Genomic DNA, 19364 nt, shown 5'->3' on the forward strand with positions numbered 1-19364 from the left:
TAGTAAGTGCTAAGACTTAAAATCTTCCGGTTCAGTTGTGACTCCAGACAGGATTCAGAGAGGAGTTCTAAAAATCTCTTCTCTGGGTTTTATGGAGACTTTCTTTACCCTCCTGCCTTAGCCTCTTAAGGCACTGCGTCAGCCTTAAAAGGGCACTGGAAAGGGCAATAACTTTTCGTTTTATGTTGGAGTTTGCACGTGTGCACACACAGTTACTAAGTCATGTCCAACGCTCTGCGACCCCATGGACTGCAGTCCGCCGGGCTCCTCTGTCCATGGACTTCTCCAGGCAAGAATACTGGAGTGGGTTGTCATTTCCTTCTCCCTGGGACCTTCCCGACTGAGGGATGGAACCCAGGTCTCTTACTTTGGCAGACAGATCCCTTAACTCTGTGTCACCTGGGAAGCCACGTTGGAGTATAGCCAATTACAGTTTTCAGTTCAGTTCAGTGGTTCAGTTGTGTCTGCCTCTTTGCAACCCCATGGACTCCATCACGCCAGGCCTCCCTGACCATCACCAACTCCCGGAGCTTGCTCAAACTCATGTCCATTGAGTCGGTGACACCATACAACCATCTCATCCTCTGTTATCTGCTTCTCCCGCCTTCAATCTTTCCCAGCATCAGGGTCTTTTCTAAGGAGTCAATTCTTTGCATCAGGTGGCCAAAGTATTGGAGTTTCAGCTTCAGCATCAGTCCTGCCAATGAACACCCAGGACTGACCTCCTTTAGGATGGACTGGTTGGCTCTCCTTGCAGTCCAAGGGACTCTCAAGAGTCTTCTCCAACGCCACAGTTCAAAAGCATCAATTCTTTGGTGCGCAGCTTTCTTTATGGTCCAACTCTCACATCCATAGACGACCACTGGAGAAACCATAGCCTTGACCAGATGGACCTTTGTTGGCATTATAGTTTCAGGTGGACAACAAAGGGACTTGGCTATACATATCCATGCATCCATTCTCTCCCAACGGAGAAGGAAATGGCATCCCACTCCAGTATCTTTGCCTGGAGAATTCTGTGGACAGAGGAGCCTGATGGGCTACATTCCATGGGGTCACAAAGAGCTGGACACGACTGAGCGACTAACAGACTCTCTCCCAAAGTCCCCTCCCATCCAGGCTGCCGTGTAACACCCAGCACATTTGTCTGTGCAGTTCAGCAGGACCTTGTTGGTTATCCATTTTAAATTTCAGCAGCAGATACATGTGGATCCCAGGCTCCCTAACTATCCCTTCTCCTGTGTCTTCCCCTCCCTAGCAACCTTAAATTCATTCTGTGAATCTGTTTCTGTGTTGTAAATAAGTTCATTTGTATCCTTTCTTTCTAGATTCCATATATAAGGGATGTCATACAATATTTCTCCTTCTCTGACTTATTTCATTCAGTATGACAGTCTGTAGGTCCATCAATATTCCTGTAAATAGCCTTATTTTGTTCTTTTTAGTGGCTGAGTAATATTCCATTTTGTAAATAGCATTATTTTGTTCTTTTTAGTGACTGAGTAATACTCCATTTTAAGTATGTACCACGTTTTTTTTGTCCATTCTCTGATGGACATTAATGTTGCTTCCATGTCTAGGCTGTTGTGAACAGTCATGCTATGAGCATTGGGATGCATGTATCTTTTCAAATAAGAGTTTTCTCTGGCTATGTGCCCAGAAATGGGATCACTGGATCATGTCAGAGTTCTATTCATAGTTTTTTAAGGAACCTCTACACTATTCTCCACAGTGGCTGTACAGCTACACATTCCAAGATGAGTGTAGGAGGTTTCCCATTTGTCCAGGCCCTCTGCTGCATTTATTGTTTGTAGAGTGTTTGCTGATGCCCATTCTGAATGGTGTGAAATGATAGTTGATGGCAGTTTTGATCTGTATTTCTCTAGTAATTAGTGATGTCGGCATCTTCTCGGGTACTTTTTAGCCATCTGTGTGTCTTCCTCAGAGAAATGTCTGTTTAGATCTTCCACCCATTTTTTGATAGATTTGTTTGTTTTTTTTGGTGCAAACTGCATAAGCTGTTCGTATGTTTTGGAGATTAATCCCTTGTCTGTTACTTTCTTTGCAAATATTCTCTTTCATTCTGAAGGCTGTTTTTTTTTTTTTCATTTTGCCTATAGTTTCCTTTACTGTGAAAAGCTTTTAAGTTTAACTAGGTCCCATTTGTTTGTTTTTTTGTTTTTATCATTCTAGGAGGTGGATCAGAAAAGATCTTACCGCGAGGTGTACCATTGCCTCTTCTGCCTACGTTTTCCTATAAGAATTTTATAGCATTCAGCCTTACATTTAGGTCTGTAATCCATTTTGAGTTTATTGTTGTGTACAGTGTTATAGAGTGTTCTGCTTTCATTCTGTTATGTTTAACTGTCCAGTTTTCCCTTCACCGCTTTTTAGAGAGACTGTCTTTGCTGCATTGTGTATTTTTGCCTTTTTTGTCAGAGGTCAGGCGGCCACAGGTGCCGGGTTTTTCTCTGGACTTTCTGTGCGATTCCATTAGTCTCTGTTTTTGTGTGAGCACCATGCTGTTTTGATGACTGCAACTTTGTAGTATAGTCAGGGACCTTATTCCTCTAGCTCCATTCTTCTTTCTCAAGATTGCTTTGGCAAGTTGGGGTCTTTTGTGTTTCCATACAAATTGTAGGATTTTTTGTCCTGATTCTGTGAAAATTGCCATTGATAATTTGATAGGGCTTGCATTGAATTTGTAGACTGCTTTGAGTGATACAGTTGCGTTCACAATGTTTGGTCTTCCAATCCAGGAACATGGGATATCTCTCCATTTGTTTTTGTCATCTTCTATTTCTTTCATCAGTAACTTATAGTTTTCAGAGTATACATCTTTTGCCTCCTTAGGTAGGTTTATTCCTCAGTATTGTATTCCTTTTAATGTGGTGGTAAATGGGATTGTTTCCTTGATTTCTTTTTCTAATCTTTCATTGTAGGTGTGTTGGAATGCAAGAGATTTCAGTGTATTAATTTTGTATCCTGCAACTTTACCAGATTCATTGATGAGCTCTAGTAGTTTTCTGTAGCATCTTTAGGGTTTTCTCTGTAAACAATGACAGTTTCACTTCTTCTCCAATTTGGATTCCATTTATTTTTTTCTTCTTCTCTGTTTGCTGTGGTAAGGACTTCTAAGACGATGTTGAATATTAGTGGTGAGAGTGGGTATCCTTGTCTGTTCCTGATCTTAGAGGAAATGCGTTCATCTTTTCATTGAGTACAATGTTTGCTGTGGGATTGTTGCAATGGCCATTATTATCTTGAGGTAGGTTCCCTCTGTAACCTGCAAACACTTTTAAAGGCTCTCTTAACACCAGAAGTAAGACAGAATGAGGAATAAAGAAAAGCCTTAAGCAGAGTGCTGCGTGGACGCCTTGCTCCTTCCTGCTCGCTCCGTGGTGACAGCGCATTAGGGCGGCCGAGCGTGCCGAGCTCTGGTGGGCCTGCGCTGCGCCCGGTGTCTGTGTGACCGCAGCTCCTGTGGGTGCTGGGAGCTCAGCAGCGTGAGGAGACAGCCCGCTGCTCGTGCCTCGCGCCTCCCCAGGGCGGACCCTACCCTGTCCCTTGGGCCAGCGTGGCCCAGCTTGGGTGCCGGGAGGACTGGCCGTCCACCCCTGCCAGGCCCCTCCGGGCTCTGCCGCCTGCTGGCCCAGGGGTGTATCTGCAGCTGCCCCCAGGCTCCCCTGAGCCACGTCCGGGACGCAGGCTTGCTGCCCTGCTGGCAGGTGATACCTGCTGCTGCTTCGAGGGACCAGAGCAAGATCCCCCACGGCCTTGGACCCAGGGTTCCGTGTGAGCAGGAAGGGTGAGCCTGGGTGCCTCCCACTGGGGGGGGTCATGGCAGCTGTCAGCGACAGAGAAGGAGTGCGTGGCGGTCTGGAGCGCACTGGTGCTGCGCCCGTCACTTGGGTGAGGAAAGCGTGCCTGACCCTCTGACAGCACCCTCTGTTTTGCTTCCTTCCAGGAAACCCGGGGCCACCATGGGCCTGCATGGGTGTGGACGTGCACACTTGCACTACCATCTTCTCCGTCTTCATCGTCATCTTCATCGTCATCTTCTTCATCATCATCGGCGCAATTGTTAGACGCTATTTTGTTGTCAGCTGTAGAAGAACAGGTTGGTCAGAGTCGTGTTGACCTGGAGGAAGCTAGGTCAACAAGAGCTTCGGGAGCTCAGAGAAGGGGTCTGGGGTCGGTGTGACCGGGCAGGAGCCTCTGGTATAAAATTCAGATCAGTTCACACTCTCACTTGGGGCCTCACGTGTGTGTGAGCTCAGAGCCACCTGCTGTGTGCCTCCCGACATGCAGGGCCAGGTCAGCGGCTGGACACAGGGTGTCCCGGGCACCCTGGGCCTGGAAGCAGGAACAAACTGGTGCTGCTGCAGCCACGGGGGTCCTGGGGAGGCAGCCATGCATGCTGGGGAGGCTTACCGAGTCACTGCCCCTCCTGTTTTCCCAGCTGCACTGATGTTCCAGTCGATTTTTTTTTTTTGCTGTAACTGTATATACACTTTCTTTGTTGTAAATTTAAAGTACTTCCTCTCGCTCAGAGATGTCACTATAACAGGTAATATGATTTGTTTTCATTTCTCTCTCCTCTTTGATCTGCAGGAAGTCGGAATATGCGAAGTGGCTATGTAAGTGTTGCCCTGGGATTTGTCCAGGGGAGCCCCAGGAGACATCCCAGGGTGGGCGGGGCAGCCCCAGGCCTTCCCACCTGCGTCCACACCTGGCCTGTGCGATGGCGTCTGCGCCCACCTCACCTGGGCCGTTGAACATCTGTTCTGGTTTACTTGGATTCTGCTGAAGCAAAGGGGACAGGGGCATCCTGTGGGTGCCTGGGGCTGCAGACAGATCCGGATAGAGGGGGACTTAAAACGTGCGGCACTTCTGTTCCCACAGTCTGGAAGCCAGAGATCTGAAGTAACGGCTTGGCAGGGTGGTCCCCTGGGTGCTCCGGGGGAGGGTCCTTCCTTGCTGCTCCTAGTGGGGGCTGCACGTGCCTGGCGCTCCTCAGTTGGTGCGGGATCGCTCTACTTCTGGCCGTCTTCCCTCGGCCTCTCCCGCTGTAAGCTTGTCTCTGAGTCTCTCCTTGTAAGGACCCTGGCCTCGGAATATAGGTCCCAGTCTTACGCAGTGGAACCTCGGCTGCACAGAGCTATTTCTACACAGGCCCTCTCACAAGTTCTAGGGGTGAGGATGGGAATGTATCTTTGGGGACCACCATCCAGCCCCCCCACCAGTTGACCTGGGACCCCCAGAAGCTGGTGGTAGAGAGGAACCTGAGCCCCGGCAGTATTCCTTTCTGAAATTGCACACGCTCGCTTACCTGTCAGAGTTCATTTGTTCCCTAAAGTGGCTTGAGAAGGGCTTGGCCTACAGGCTCCTGTCACCAGAAAGAATGTCTTTATCCTTTAGTCCCCAGGAACCGGCCAGTCCAGCGACCTTGAGAGTGGCCCACCAGCCCCGGGTGGGGGCGCCGGCCTAGAGTTGAGGAGGAACTCAGCCCCGCTGGCCTCCGGGAGCCCTGGAAGTGCTGAGCCGCCGCCGTGCGCCAACGGAAGTCTAGCAGCGCCACGGGAGCCAGAAGAGCAGGCCCGAATTCCCGAGGCCCCCAGGACCACGGCCAGTCAGAGCCATCTACCTCCACTGATGTCTAGGAGCAGGAGCTCAGACCATCCGGTGAGTGCACCAGGGCCCCGCCTCGCGGCGGAGCGCTCACCGCCGCAGGGCTATGTGCGGGGCTCCTGCCGAGTTCCCAGCTCCGTCTCCTGGGCTGCCGGAACCTGCCCACACCCGCGCAGGGGGTGGGTGTCTGAACGCGGATTGTAGTGTCTCATGGTCCTACATGGCAACACCAGACCGCCTGACCTACCTCCTGAGAAACCTGTATGCAGGGCAAGAAGCAACAGTTAGAACTGGACAAGGAGCAACGCACTGTTTCAAAATTGGGAAGGACTTGTGTGAAGGCTGTATGGTGTCACCCTGCTTATTTAACTGCTGTGCAGAGTGTCGCATGCGAAATGCTGGACCGGATGAATCACAAGCTGAAATCTAGTGCAGGTAAGTATCTGCAACCTTAGATGTGCAGATGCTACCACTCTAATGGGAGAAAGTGAAGAGGAACTAAAAAGCTTCTTGATGACAGTGATAGAGGAGAGTGAAAAAGTTGGCTTAAAACTCAACATTCAGAAAACTAAGATCATGTCATCCGGTCCCATCACTTCATGGCAAATAGAAGGGGAAACAATGGAAACAGTGACAGACTTTATTTTCCTGGGCTCCAAAATCACTGTGGACAGTGGCAGCAGCCATGAAGTTAAAAGACGCTTGCTCCTTGGAAGAAAAGCAAACCTAGACAGCATATTAAAAAGCAGATACATCACTTTGCCAACCAAGGTCCGTATAATAAAAGCTATGATTTTTTCAGTAGTTATGTACAGATATGAGAGTTGGACCATAAAAAGAAGACAGAGTGTGGAAGAATTGATGCTTTCGAACTGTGATGCAGGAGAAGACTCTTCAGGGTCCCTTGGACTGCAAGGAGATCCAACCAGTCAATACTAAAGGAAATCAACCTTGAATATTCATTGGAAGGACTGATGCTGAAGCTGAAACTCCATTACTTTGGCCACCTGATGCGAAGAGCTGACTCATTGGAAAAGACCCTGATGCTGGGAAAGATTGAAGGCAGGAGAAGAAGGGGACGACAGAGGATGAGATGGCTGGATGGGATCACAGATGGCGATGCACATGAGTTTGAGCAAGCTCCGGGAGTTGGTGAGGGACGGGGGAGCCTGTTTTGCTGCAGTCCATGGCCTCAGGTCAAATAACAGGGAGGGAACACAGCCCCACCCGTCAACAGAAAATTGGGTTAAAGTTTTACTGAACACGGCCCCGCCCATCAGAACAAGACCCAGTTACCCCTCAGTCAGTCTCTCCCATCAGGAAGCTTCCATAAACCTCTTACCCTCTCCATCAGAGGGCAGAGAGAATGAAAACCACAGTCACAGAAAACTAACCAATCTGATCACATGGACCACAGCCTTGTCTAACTCACGGAAACTATGAGCCACGCCATACTGGGCCACTCAAGATGGACAGGTCACAATGGAGAGTTCGGACAAAACATGGTCCACTGGAGAAGCGAATAGCAAACCACTTCAGTATTCTTGCCTCGAGAACCCCATGAACAGTATGAAAAGGCATAGGATGTATGAAAAGGTAGGATACTGAAAGATGAACTCCCCAGGTTGGTATATGCCCAAAATGCTACTGGAGATCAGTAGAGTAATAACTCCAGAAAGAATGAGGAGACAGAGCCAAAGCAAAAACAACACCCAGTTGTGGATGGGCCTGGTGATGGAAGTAAAGTCCAATGTTGTAAAGACCCATATTGCACAGGAACCTGGAATGTTAGGTCCAAGAATCAAGGAAAATTGGAAGTGGTAAACAGGAGATGGCAAGAGTGAACATTGACATTTTAGGAGTCAGCAAACTTAAATGAACTGGAATGGGTGACTTTAACTCAGATGATCATTGTATCTACTACTATGGGCAAGAATCCGTTAGAAGAAATGGAGTAGCCCTCACAGTCAACAAAAGAGTCCGAAATGCAGTGCTTGGATGCAAACTCAAAAATGACAGAGGCATTGCTATTCGTTTCCAAGGCAAGCCGTTCAATATCACAATAATCCAAGTCCATGATCCAACCAGTAATGCTGAAGAAGCTGAGGTTGAAAAGTTCTATGAAAGAAGAAAAAAAAAAAGTTCTATGAAGACCTACAAAACCTTCTAGAACTAACACCCTAAAAAGATGTCCTTTTCATTATAGGGGACTGGAATGCAAAAGTAGTAAGTCAAGAAATACCTGGAGTAACAGGCAAATTTGGCCTTGGAGTACAGAATGAAGCAGAGCAAAGGCTAATTGAGTTTTACCAAGAGAACACACTGGTCATAGAAAATACCCTCTTCCAGCAACACAAGACAGACTCTACACATGGACATCACCAGATGGTCAGCACCAAAATCAGACTGATTATATTCTTTGCAGCCAAAGATGGAGAAGCTCTATACAGTCAGCAAAAACAAGACCAGGAGCTGACCGTGGCTCAGATCACAAACTCCTTATTGCCAAATTCAGACTTAAACTGAAGAAAGTAGGGAAAACCCCTAGACCATTCAAGTATGACTTAAATCAAATTCCTTATGACTATACAGTGAAAGTGACAAATAGATTCAAGGGATTAGATCTGATAGAGTGCCTGAAGAACTATGGACAGAGGTTTGTGACATTGTATAAGAGGCAGTGATCAAAACTATCCGAATAAAAAGAAATGCAGAAAGGCAAAATGGTGTCTGAGGAGGCCTTACAAATAGCTGAGAAAAGAAGAGAAGTGAAAGACAAAGGAGAAAAGGAAAGATATACCCATTTGAATGCAGAGTTCCAAAGATTAGCCAGGAGAGATAAGAAAGCCTTCCTCAGGGATCAGTGCAAACAAATCAAGAAAAACAACAGAATGGGAAAGACTAGAGATCTCTTCAAGAAAATTAGAGATACCGAGGGAACATTTCATGCAAAGATGGGCACAATAAAGGACAGAAATGGTATGGACCTAACAGAAGCAGAAGATATTAAGAAGAGATGGCAAGAATACACAGAACTATACAATAAAGATCTTCACAACCCAGATAATCACAATGATGTGATGACTCACCTAGAGCCAGACATCCTGGAATGTGAAGTCAGGTGGGCCTTAGGAAGCATCACTATGAACAAAGCTAGTGGAGGTGATGGAATTCCAGCTGAGCTATTTCAAATCCTAAAAGATGATGCTGTGAAAGTGCTGCACGCAATATGCCAGCAAATTTGGAAAACTGAGTGGCACAGGACTGGAAAAGGTCAGTTTTCATCCCAGTCCCAAAGAAAGGCAATGCCAAAGAATGCTCAAACTACCGCACAATTGCACTCATCTCGCACTCTACAAAGTAATGCTCAAAATTTTCCAAGCGAGTACATGAACCATGAACTTCCAGATGTTCAAGCTGGATTTAGGAAAGGCAGAGGAACCAGATACCAAATTGCCAACATCCGTTGAATCATAGAAAACGCAAGAGAATATCAGAAAAACAACTACTTCTAATTATTGACTATGCCAAAGCCTTTGACTGGGGGGATAACAACAAACTGGAAAATTCTTAAAGAGATGGGAATACCAGACCACCTGACCTGCCTCCTGGGAAATCTGTGTGCAGGCCAGGAAGCAACAGTTAGAACTGGACAAGGAACAACAGACTGGTTCCAAATTGGGAAAGGAGTATATCAAGGCTGTATATTGTCACCCTGCTTATTTAACTTATATGTGTAGTACATCATGAGAAATGATGGATTGGATGAAGCACAAACTGGAATCAAGATTGCTGGGAGAAATATCAGTAATCTCAGATATGCAGATGATACCACCCTTACGGCAGAAAGTGAAGAACTACAGAGCCTCTTGATGAAAGTGAAAGTTGACTCTTTCCCATCTTGCAAGATGGCGGGTGAAAAGGCTGAGAAGCCAGATACTAAGGAGAAAAAACCTGAAGCCAAGAAGGCTGATGCTGTCAAAAAGGCTAAAAAGGTGAAAGTGGTGAAGAAAGTTAAGAAGGGGAAGCCCCACCGCAGCCGAGACCCTGTCCTGGTCAGAGGAATTGGCAGATATTCCCGATCAGCCATGTCCTCCAGAAAGGCCCTGTACAAGAGAAAGTATTCAGCAGCTAAATCCAAGGTCGAAAAGAAAAAGAAGGTTCGGGTTCTTGCTACTGTCACAAAACCAGTTGGTGGTGACAAGAATGGTGGTACCCGAGTGGTCAAACTTCGCAAAATGCCTAGGTATTACCCTACTGAAGATGTGCCTCGGAAGCTGTTGAGTCACGGCAAGAAACCATTCAGTAAGCATGTGAGGAAGCTGCGCGCCAGCATCACTCCTGGGACCGTTCTCATCATCCTCACGGGGCGCCACAGAGGCAAGAGGGTCATTTTCCTGAAGCAGCTGGGCAGTGGCTTGCTACTTGTGACTGGGCCTCTATCCCTCAATCGAGTTCCTCTGCGTAGAACACACCAGAAATTTGTCATTGCCACCTCCACCAAAATCGATATCAGTGGTGTGAAAATCCCAGAACATCTCACTGACACTTACTTCAAGAAGAAGAAGCTGCGTAAGCCGAGACACCAAGAGGGTGAGATCTTCGACACAGAGAGAGAGAAATACGAGATCACAGAGCAGCGCAAGGTTGATCAGAAAGCTGTGGACTCACAAATTCTGCGAAGAATCAAAGCTGTCCCTCAGCTCCAGGGCTACCTCCGCTCTGTGTTTGCTCTCACAAATGGAATTTACCCTCACAAAGTAGTATTCTGAACTTCTTGCAAAGAACCTAATTAAATAACTTGTCCATTAAAAAAAAAAAAAAAAAGAAAGTGAAAGTTGAGAGTGAAAAAGTTGGCTTAAAACTCAACATTGAGAAAACTAAGATCGTGACATCTGGTCCCATCACTTCATGGCAAATAAATGGGGAAACAGTGGAAACAGTGACAGATTTTATTTTGGGGGGCTTCAAAATCACTGCAGATGATGACTCCAGCCATGAAAATAAAGGACACTTGCTCCTTGGAAGAAAGTTATGACCAACCTAGACAGCATATTAAAAAGCAGAGACGTTACTTCGCCAACAAATGTCCGTCTAGTCAAAGCTATGGTTTTTCCAGAAGTCATGTATGGATGTGAGAGTTGTACCATAAAGAAAGCTGAGTGCTGAAGAATTGATGCTTTTGCACTGTGGTGTTGGAGAAGACTCTTGAGAGTCCCCTGGACTGCAAGGAGATCTAACCAGTCCATCCTCAAGGAGATCAGTCCTGAGTGTTCATTGGAAGGACTGATGCTGAAGCTGAAACTCCAATACTTTGGCCACCTGATGCGAAGAACTGACTTATTTGAAAAGACCCTGATGCTGGGGAAGATTGAAGGCAGGAGGAGAAGGGGATGACAGAGGATGAGATGGCTGGATGGCATCACTAAATCAATGGACATGAATTTGAATAGACTCCAGGAGTTGGTGATGGACAGGGAGGCCTGGCGTGCTGCAGTCCATGGGGTCGCAAAGAATTGGACACGACTGAGCGACTGAACTGAACTGAACTGATGGGGTCGAAAACAGTCAGAGACGACTTAGCGACTAAACATCAATAGCAACATGGTCCTGGAGGCTGGAAGTCCCAGATCAAGTTGTGGGCGGGGTCCGGTCCTGCCGAGGGCTGTAGGCAGAATCTGGGGCGGCCTCTCCCTGCTCCTCCTGGTCTCTCGAGTCCGGGAGTTGCCTTGACTGGAGAAGCACCCCTTCTCCGTCTTCGTCCTTGGAGACCTTCTCCCTGTGTCAGGGCCTGTCCGGCTTCCCCTCTTTATGGGGAGTCCAGGCCTGTGGGGTGAGGGCCCACCCTGGTGATCCCAGCTTGACTCTGTCGTGGATGCGGACGCAGGTTCCAAATACGATCACGGTCTCGGGTCCTGGGACGACTTCAGCATCTCTGGGCAGGGGACACATTCAACCCTTTGTGGTCCCCAGCATGACCTGCTGTCTGAGGGGACATGGACTGAGGCGGGGCCACGGCTCAGGGTGTATCCTGGGCCCCGTGGCTGGGAAACAGCAGGACTGAGGATGCTCACCCCCCTGGTGCTGGACCCTGCAGCCTCCTGAGGGGTCAGCAGAGCGGGACGTGGCATCTGGAGAAGGGGCTGCGGGGGCGGGGGCTCGGGCCGGATCCCGTGAGGGGGGTGAATTGTCCCGGGGTGGCCATGTCAGCCGTGTTCAGCGGGAAGGGAGCGTTCCCATCCTCCGCGGTGTCCCAGCTTGGCGACACCTGAAGAGGGTTTGCCAGCTGAGCAGACACCCGCCCTGTGGCCCCGGGGAGGAGCTCGAGGGCATGATGAGGAGCCCTAAGACTGGGCGAGGGTGGGCATTGAGGGAAAGGGTGCCTGAGACGAGATGCTGGGCCCCTGTGGCTTGATTGTGGCACAAGCCTGTGGCTTGAGGACTCCTGACACTGTGGGGTCCGTGAGTCGGGCGCCCTGACGTATCGTCTCAGGGAGCCGGCCTGAGACCTCCGATTCTCCAAGGGGCCTGAGACAAATAAAATGCAGAAGTTGGGACCCCCGGCCGGCGTCCGAGGGGGACACTGGGAGGGTCAAGGTGGGCAGTCTGCTCCCCGGGTGTCCCCCCGGGGCTGCTCTGTAAGAGGGCCCCTGTGCGTGCCCTGCTTTTCCAGCCGCGGCACGGGGGTGATCCCTGCCCGCCTTGGGCAGAGCAGAGCTGAGATTTAAACGTGGGGTCAGGCTTCCGGCCGCAGGCCCAGGTGACAGCGAGAGTGAAGTTGCTCAGTCGTGTCTGACTCTTGGTGACCCCCGTGGACTGTAGACGCCCAGGCTCCTCCATGCATGGGATTGTCCAGGCACGAGTACTGGAGTGGGGTGCCATCTGATAATAAAGGGAACGCCTGCCCTGGTCCAGAGAGAACCACGCATCTGGAGCCGTCTCTCGAGGTGGCTTCTTCAGGCAGGTCAGTCTGAAGCCCTGTCCAAGCCTATTTCCCTGTACTAGGAAGCTTGTGGAGCGTCACTAGCGTTTGTCCACCGTGCATGTCTGTGGACTCCTGTCCTCTCCACTGTAGGACGGGTGGGCAGAGCAGGGCCTGGGTCTGGAGAAGTCATGAGGCCATTGGGAGCAGCTGGGACCCCTGCCCACCCGAGCAGACCAGCGCTCACTGTCCAGGGTCGCCCCTACACCCAGCGTGTGTCCTGGGGGAGCGTGGCCCAGAGGACACCATGGGCCCCGAGTCTCTGGTGCCCTTGCAGGTTGGGGCGGGCTCCCCACAGGCCAACTCCCGGCCTTCTCATGTCCATGGAAGCCCACCGGCCCCCACGCCACTGGTCCCCCTAGAAACCAAGTTTTGGTTCTATTTCTGTAGAGTTCCTTTAAAGGGCCCCACAGATTTCTACTCCTAGAACAATGTCATTCTTCTCTCTCTGCAGCAATGTGACGAGAACAGTTTTTGAAAGATGTTTCCTGTGATGGTAAGTAATATAAATTCTTCATTTGTTTTTGTTGTTGTTTATTTATTAATAGTTTTTTGTATTTGTTGATGAAGTTTTTCATGTATTTCTTTAGGCTTAAATCTTCTTTGTTTGACCTGAATGCCAGGGCCTAATGTCTTTCTGTTTGAGAAAGGAGAAGCTTAGGGAACTTTCCTGTGGTCTGAAGATCCACTTTTTCACATTCACCAGTGACATTAGAGCAACAGTTATTTGTCCAATAGAAATTTTGTGGGGTTCATCAGGAAAAGGTAGAATGTTGGTTTTATTTTGTTATACATTCATGGGTTTTTTTAAAAGTTTTTCTTTCTTTTTTTTTAATGTGGGCCGTTTCTAAAGTCTTTTCTGAATTTTGTTACAATATTACTTCTGTTTTATGTTTTTTGATTTTTTGGCCACAAGTTATGTGGGATCATAGTTCCCAATGAGATGTCGAACCTGCACCCCCTGCATTAAGAATTCCCGAATATTGGGCCACCTGGGAAGTCCCTATATTCTTGCTTGTAAGAAAAAACACGAGTCATGATAGGAATTCCTACCTAACCGTAGACGAGCAGGTCCCTGTTGGCTGGGTTGCTGTGTGTTCACTGGCACAGGAGTCCACTAGTCAAGGTTTATCGAGCACACAGTACCTGCCAGGTGCTTTTTATCATCTTATTCTAACAGCCCTGGGAGACTGTGTCATCACACGGATTTAAAACATGACCACCCAAAGCTCAGAGAAGCTACAAAGCCTGCCCAAGATCTCACCAGCTGACCTAGTCCAGCACTCACACCGGAAGCCCTGACCGTCCCAAGCCCCTCAGCACGTCTCTGGGTGGCAGGGCAGGGCAGATGCCCACGTATGCTGCGTCCGCAAGGCTTCTGACTTGTCTGAGTTTCCTTGGTTCCTTCTCCTAAGCCCTCCCGGCTCCAGTAAGGAATGAGCAACGGGACATGTAAGGAGACACGGCAGGTTGCCTCCTGGCCTCTTGGCTTGGCCCCTTCTTCAGGACCATCTGAGCTGGCACAAGGCCCCCCAGGTCACGGGCTGTGGTGTGCAGCCCAGCGCCGAGCCCCTGGGGCAGGTGGAAACGCCTCTAGGAGTACACTCCCAGGACAGGGTCACTGGATACTCTTGTCTTCCAAGAATATAAACAAGCTCTCCCTTTTTTTTCCCCCAGCCATCAACAAGAACTTGTGCAATCTGTGCTGGCTTCGGCAGCACATATACTAAAATTGGAATGATACAGAGAAAATTAGCATGGCCTCTGCGCAAGGATGACATGCACATTCTTCACGTGTACCATATTTTTGGACTCTATGGGAGAAGGCGAGGGTGGGATGATCTGAGAGAACAGCATTGAAACAAGTACACTGTCAAGTGTGAAACAGATCGCCAGTGCAGGTTGGATGCATGAGCCAAGTGCTCAGGGCTGGTGCACTGGGACGACCCAGAGGGATGGGATGGGGAGGGAGGTGGGAGGGGGGATCGGGATGGGGAACACATGTAAATCCATGGCTGATTCATGTCAATGTATGGCAAAAACCACTACAATATTGTAAGGTAATTAGCCTCCAACTAATAAAAATAAATGGGGGGGGGGAGAATATGTTTTAGAGACAAATAGCAATTAACAGTACAATGTAAGAATGATATTAAACAAAATGTGTTTGCACAAGTTGTATCAGTTCAGTTCAGTCGCTCAGTTGTGTCCAACTCTTTGTGACCCCGTGAATTGCAGCATGCCAGGCCTCCCTGTCCATCACCAACTTCCGGAGTTTACTCAAACTCATGCCCATCAAGTCGGTGATGGCATCCAGCCATCTTGTCCTCTGTCGTCCCCTCCTCCTCCTGCCCCCAATCCCTCCCAGCATCAGGGTCTTTTCCAATGAGTCAACTCTTCGAATGAGGTGGCCAAAGTACTGGAGTTTCAGCTTCAGCATCAGTCCTTCCAGTGAACACCCAGGACTGATCTCCTTTAGGATGGACCAGTTGGATCTCCTTGCAGTCCAAGGGACACTCAAGAGTGTTCTCCAACACCACAGGTTGTATAGGAATTCATAAAAGGATGGCTGACTTAGATATGAGGGAATAGGGAAGATTTTCTAAAAATAAATAAATAAAAAATAACCCCCCTCCAAAAAAAACCGAAAAGAACTTGTGCAATCTGACTTTAGTTTCCAGAAATTAACTGGAAGATATTTATGGGGTTTACTGGATTTGAAGAAAATGACAAGATGTGGAGATGCCGGGAGCCATTATGGGAGGTTCCGCCCGTGATAAGGTCATTAAGAAAATACCGGGCAGGCAAGGCCATCCGGGACCCCATCCATGACGAGGTCATGAGGAAAAAACCTGACAGGCAAGGCCGTCTAGGATAAGGGACCCTCCAGGTTGGCCTCGGCCTCTAGCCCACCCTGTATCCTCCCCCCTTTTCTGCTGTTGTTCTTGTTTGCCCTGCTGCGGATTCTTGTGTTGCCTGCCGAGAGCTCTCCTGCTCCTCTTTCACTGAATGAGGACCAACTTAAAACCCTAATTAATAAATCTCCTGGATGCTGCGGCCCTATGAAAGGGCCAGGGATGAAGGAAATGCTTCAATTCAAACCCTTTTGCTGGCATTCTGGCTTGTTTGATAAATGTGTGACCTCATTGCACAAAATGCTCTTGATTGTTCTAAACATCCTAAGCACAGTACACTAACAAAAGAAACTATTAAGCATAGGCCCCTCCGCGGGGTGAGAAAAGCTCCACAAATAATAGTCACAAATGCGCCTAATAGAAAATACTTTAGAGAGAGATTAGCTGGCGACTTCTTGCAGGTGGTTAACTTTTAGACTAAGAGCCTGTTTTGTGCCATATCTGCTGTTTCTGCAGTACTTCGCATTTCTGTTCTGTAAAATTGTAATCCTATCTAGTTCCCATGGAGATGATGCCTATTAGAAAGAAAATAGATTAATTATAAGAAAAACAGGGTCGGCTACTGAAGTTGCTTAAGTCACACCAGGTGCAAGCCATAAAATGTTAGCAGGCCTGAAGGCCAAATGATAAGAAAGACTCTTGTGAATGAAAAGTATGTGGGTGACATCCCGTTTCTGTTGAAGGTCAAGTTGCTGTGATGTTTTGAGATGCCCTGTATATAAGCAACATGCACGTCCCCCAAAGATGTTAAGGGTATAAAGGGGCCATGCAGAAATAAACTCCAGACTCAGCCCCGAGCTTTGCCTCACTGTCTCTCTCTCATTCGCTGACGCCGTTCATCCTGAGGGTTCCCCTGGATCCTGCTGGGGCTGGACCCCGGCATGGAAACACAAGTGAAGTCGCTCAGTCGTGTCCAACTCTTTGCAACCCCATGGACTGTAGTCTACCAGGCTCCTCCATCCATGGGATTTTCAAGGCAAGAGTACTGAAGTGGGTTGCCATTTCCTTCTCCAGGGGATCTTCCCAACCCAGGGACTGAACCCAGGTCTCCTGCATTGCAGGCAGATGCTTTTACCATCTGAGCCACCAGAGAAGTCCATGGAAACACAAACATCTAGCAAATTTGGAAAGACTCCTCAGGAGGAGAAATGGGCTAGGGAGGGACGTTTCTATGTTTTGTGGGTTTTCCTTTTTTTTTTTTTTTTGCTAACGTGGTATAGCATATGGGACCTTAGTTCCCCCAGCAGGGATCACACCTAAACCCTGCAGTGGAAGCGTGGAGTCTTAACCACTGGACCACCAAGGAAGCCCCTGTGGAGAGATGTCTCTAAACTCATGGCTGCTTTCCATAAAATGCAGCTATAGAAATGATGACAGAATATTATAAACAAATTGGTTACTGACAGCACCTTAGGTAAACCTGCAGAGATGGCCCAGCAAACTCGTTTTTTTGCCCAAGGTTGTGGTTATAGGCGGTGTCCTGGATGAGCGGGATCTGAGTTTCTTTCCCAGTTCTGGTCCCATTGGAAACTTCATGAATCCCAGACGGAGCTGTGGCCCTTCTCCACATCAGTTCAGTTCAGTTCAGTCACTCAGTTGTGTCTGACTCTGCGACCCCATGAGCTACAGCACGCCAGGTCTCCCTGTCTTATCACCAACTCCTGCAGCCTACACAAACTCATGTCCTTTGAGTCGGTGATGCCACTTAGCCATCTCATCTTCTGTCGTCCCCTCCTCCTGCCCTCAATCTTTCCCAGCATCAGGGTCTTTTCAAATGAGTCAGCTCTTTGCATCAGGTGGCCAAAGTATTGGAGTTTCAGCTTCAGCATCAGTCCTTCCAATGAACAGGACTGGTTGAATCTCCTTGCAGTCCAAGGGACTCTCAAGAGTCTTCTCCAACATCACAGTTCAAAAGCATCAATTCTTTGGCGCTCAGCTTTCTTTGTAGTCCAGCTCTCACATCCATACATGACTATTGGAAAAGCCATAGCTTTGACTGGACGGACCTTTGTTGGCAAAGTAATGTCTCTGTTTTTTAATACACTGTCTAGGTTGGTCATAACTTTCCTTCCAAGGAGTAAGCATCTTTTAATTTCATGGCTGCAGTTACCATCTACAATGATTTTGCAGCCCCCCAAAATAAACTGTCACTGTTTCCACTGTTTCCCCATCTATTTGCCATGAAGTGATGGAACCAGATGCCATGATCTTAGTTTTCTGAATGTTGAGCTTTAAGCCAACATAGATTCTCTATAACCTTCTGGTGGGGAGGTCAGCTCTACACGTCAGCAGAAGTGCTGCTCTGCCACGGCAGGGTGGGTCAGGAGCACTGCCCGTGGCGTGACAGAGCTGGATCCCAGGGGGTGGCTTACTGAACTGGGTGAGCTCACATTGGGCTGAGGCAGGAGACTTTGGCAGTTGTCCCTGTGTCCCCAGCAACTCCTTGGTCTCAGAGTTACGGTGATGTCTCCATGACCTAGGACAGGGCCTGGCATTGAGGAGGTGTCCATAGATAGTAGGAGCAGATGATGGCAGGGGACCTGGCAGCCACTCTGCACACTCACAGATACTGGTCCAGACCTGGCACTGCAGGAAGGCTACCCCAGTCAAAGGTGGACAAAAGACTCTAATACTCTGTGATAACCGATATGGGAAAAGAATTTGGAGAGTAATGGATACATGTGTGTGTGTAACTGCATCACCTAGCAGGGTGCTCAAGGACACAGGCTGCAGAGCAGTAAGAGCAACTTCCAGGGCACCTGTGTACAATGGGATATTACTCAGCTATAAAAAGGAATGAAATCGGGTCCTTTGTAGTGATGTGTATGGACCTAGCATCTGTCATACAGAGTGAAGTAAGAAAGAAAAACAGGTATTGCATATTAACACATATACGTGGAATCTAGAAAAAACAGTGCAGATGAACATATCTGCAAGGCAGGAATAGAGATGCAGATGTAAAGGACTGATGTGGACAGGTGGGAACGGGGAAGGTAGGACGAACTGTGACTGGGATGACGTGCTACCATGTGTAGAAGAGCTAGCCAGTGGTAAACTGCTGGATAGCACAGGAAGGGGCTTCCCTGGTGATCCACTGGCTCACACTGTGCTCCCAGTTAGGGGGCTGGGGTTCCATTCCTGGTCAGGGAGCTAGATCCCATGTGCTGCAACTGACGATTTCCTGCACACCAGAACGAAGATCAAAGTCACTGCAGTTAAGGCCCAGCACAGCCAAAAAAATAAATACGTAAAAAAGGGGGGGAAAAAGCTGCCTATAGCATAGGGAGCTCAGCTTGGCGCTCTGTGACTGCTTAGAGGGGCAGGACAGGGTGTGTGGGAGGGGGGCCAAAAGGGAGGGGAGATATGTGTGCACATAGCTGTTTCAGTTCATTGTACAAGAGAAACTAAGAACACTATAAAGTAATTATATATTTGATTTTTTGTTGTTGTTTAAGGAATGACTGGTCCAATAGAGACCAGACTGGGTTGTCAAGGGGTAGGGATGAAATGGGAGGTTGGTGTTAGCAGATGAAATTGGTGTTAGCTTTTTAATACAGATTATCCACAGTGTCCGACTGTATAGAACAGAGAACTATATTTCCTATCATACTATATTTAATGTGACAAGTCATAATGGAAAAGAATTTTAAGAATGTATATATGTATAGCTGTCACTCTGTTGTAGAACATTGTTAAGCAACTATCAGTTCAGTTCAGTCCCTCAGTCGTGTCCGACTCTTGGACTGCGACCCCATGGACTGCAGCACGCCAGGCTTCCCTGTCCATCACCAACTCCCAGAGTTTACTCAAACTCCTGTCCATCCAGTCGGTGATGC

The 19364-nt window shown here is 48.3% G+C and overlaps 1 protein-coding gene, 2 non-coding genes and 1 pseudogene across 3 annotated transcripts in view; 3 read left to right on the forward strand and 1 right to left on the reverse strand.

Moving 5' to 3' along the window:
- The window catches only part of LOC136169841 (uncharacterized), a 41641-nt gene extending 27055 nt beyond the window's left edge, over window positions 1-14586 (forward strand). Inside the window, exons 12-16 of the mRNA XM_065937996.1 lie at window positions 3968-4120; window positions 4615-4640; window positions 5422-5685; window positions 13068-13109; window positions 14291-14586. Coding sequence (XP_065794068.1) covers window positions 3968-4120; window positions 4615-4640; window positions 5422-5685; window positions 13068-13091 — 467 coding nt within the window. The 3' untranslated portion in view covers window positions 13092-13109; window positions 14291-14586. The remainder of the gene's footprint in view (window positions 1-3967; window positions 4121-4614; window positions 4641-5421; window positions 5686-13067; window positions 13110-14290) is intronic.
- LOC136170154 (small nucleolar RNA SNORA26) lies at window positions 34-156 on the reverse strand. The gene has a single exon (XR_010663595.1). It is a non-coding gene; the product is annotated as a small nucleolar RNA SNORA26 (small nucleolar RNA).
- On the forward strand, window positions 9522-10462 carry LOC136168884 (large ribosomal subunit protein eL6 pseudogene; annotated as a pseudogene).
- Window positions 14316-14422, forward strand: LOC136170062 (U6 spliceosomal RNA). Its single transcript, XR_010663519.1, has one exon. It is a non-coding gene; the product is annotated as a U6 spliceosomal RNA (small nuclear RNA).
- Window positions 14587-19364: the final 4778 nt, after the last annotated feature.

This window comes from Muntiacus reevesi, chromosome 5 (genome assembly GCF_963930625.1).
Source record: "Muntiacus reevesi chromosome 5, mMunRee1.1, whole genome shotgun sequence".
NCBI classification, from domain to species: domain Eukaryota; kingdom Metazoa; phylum Chordata; class Mammalia; order Artiodactyla; family Cervidae; genus Muntiacus; species Muntiacus reevesi.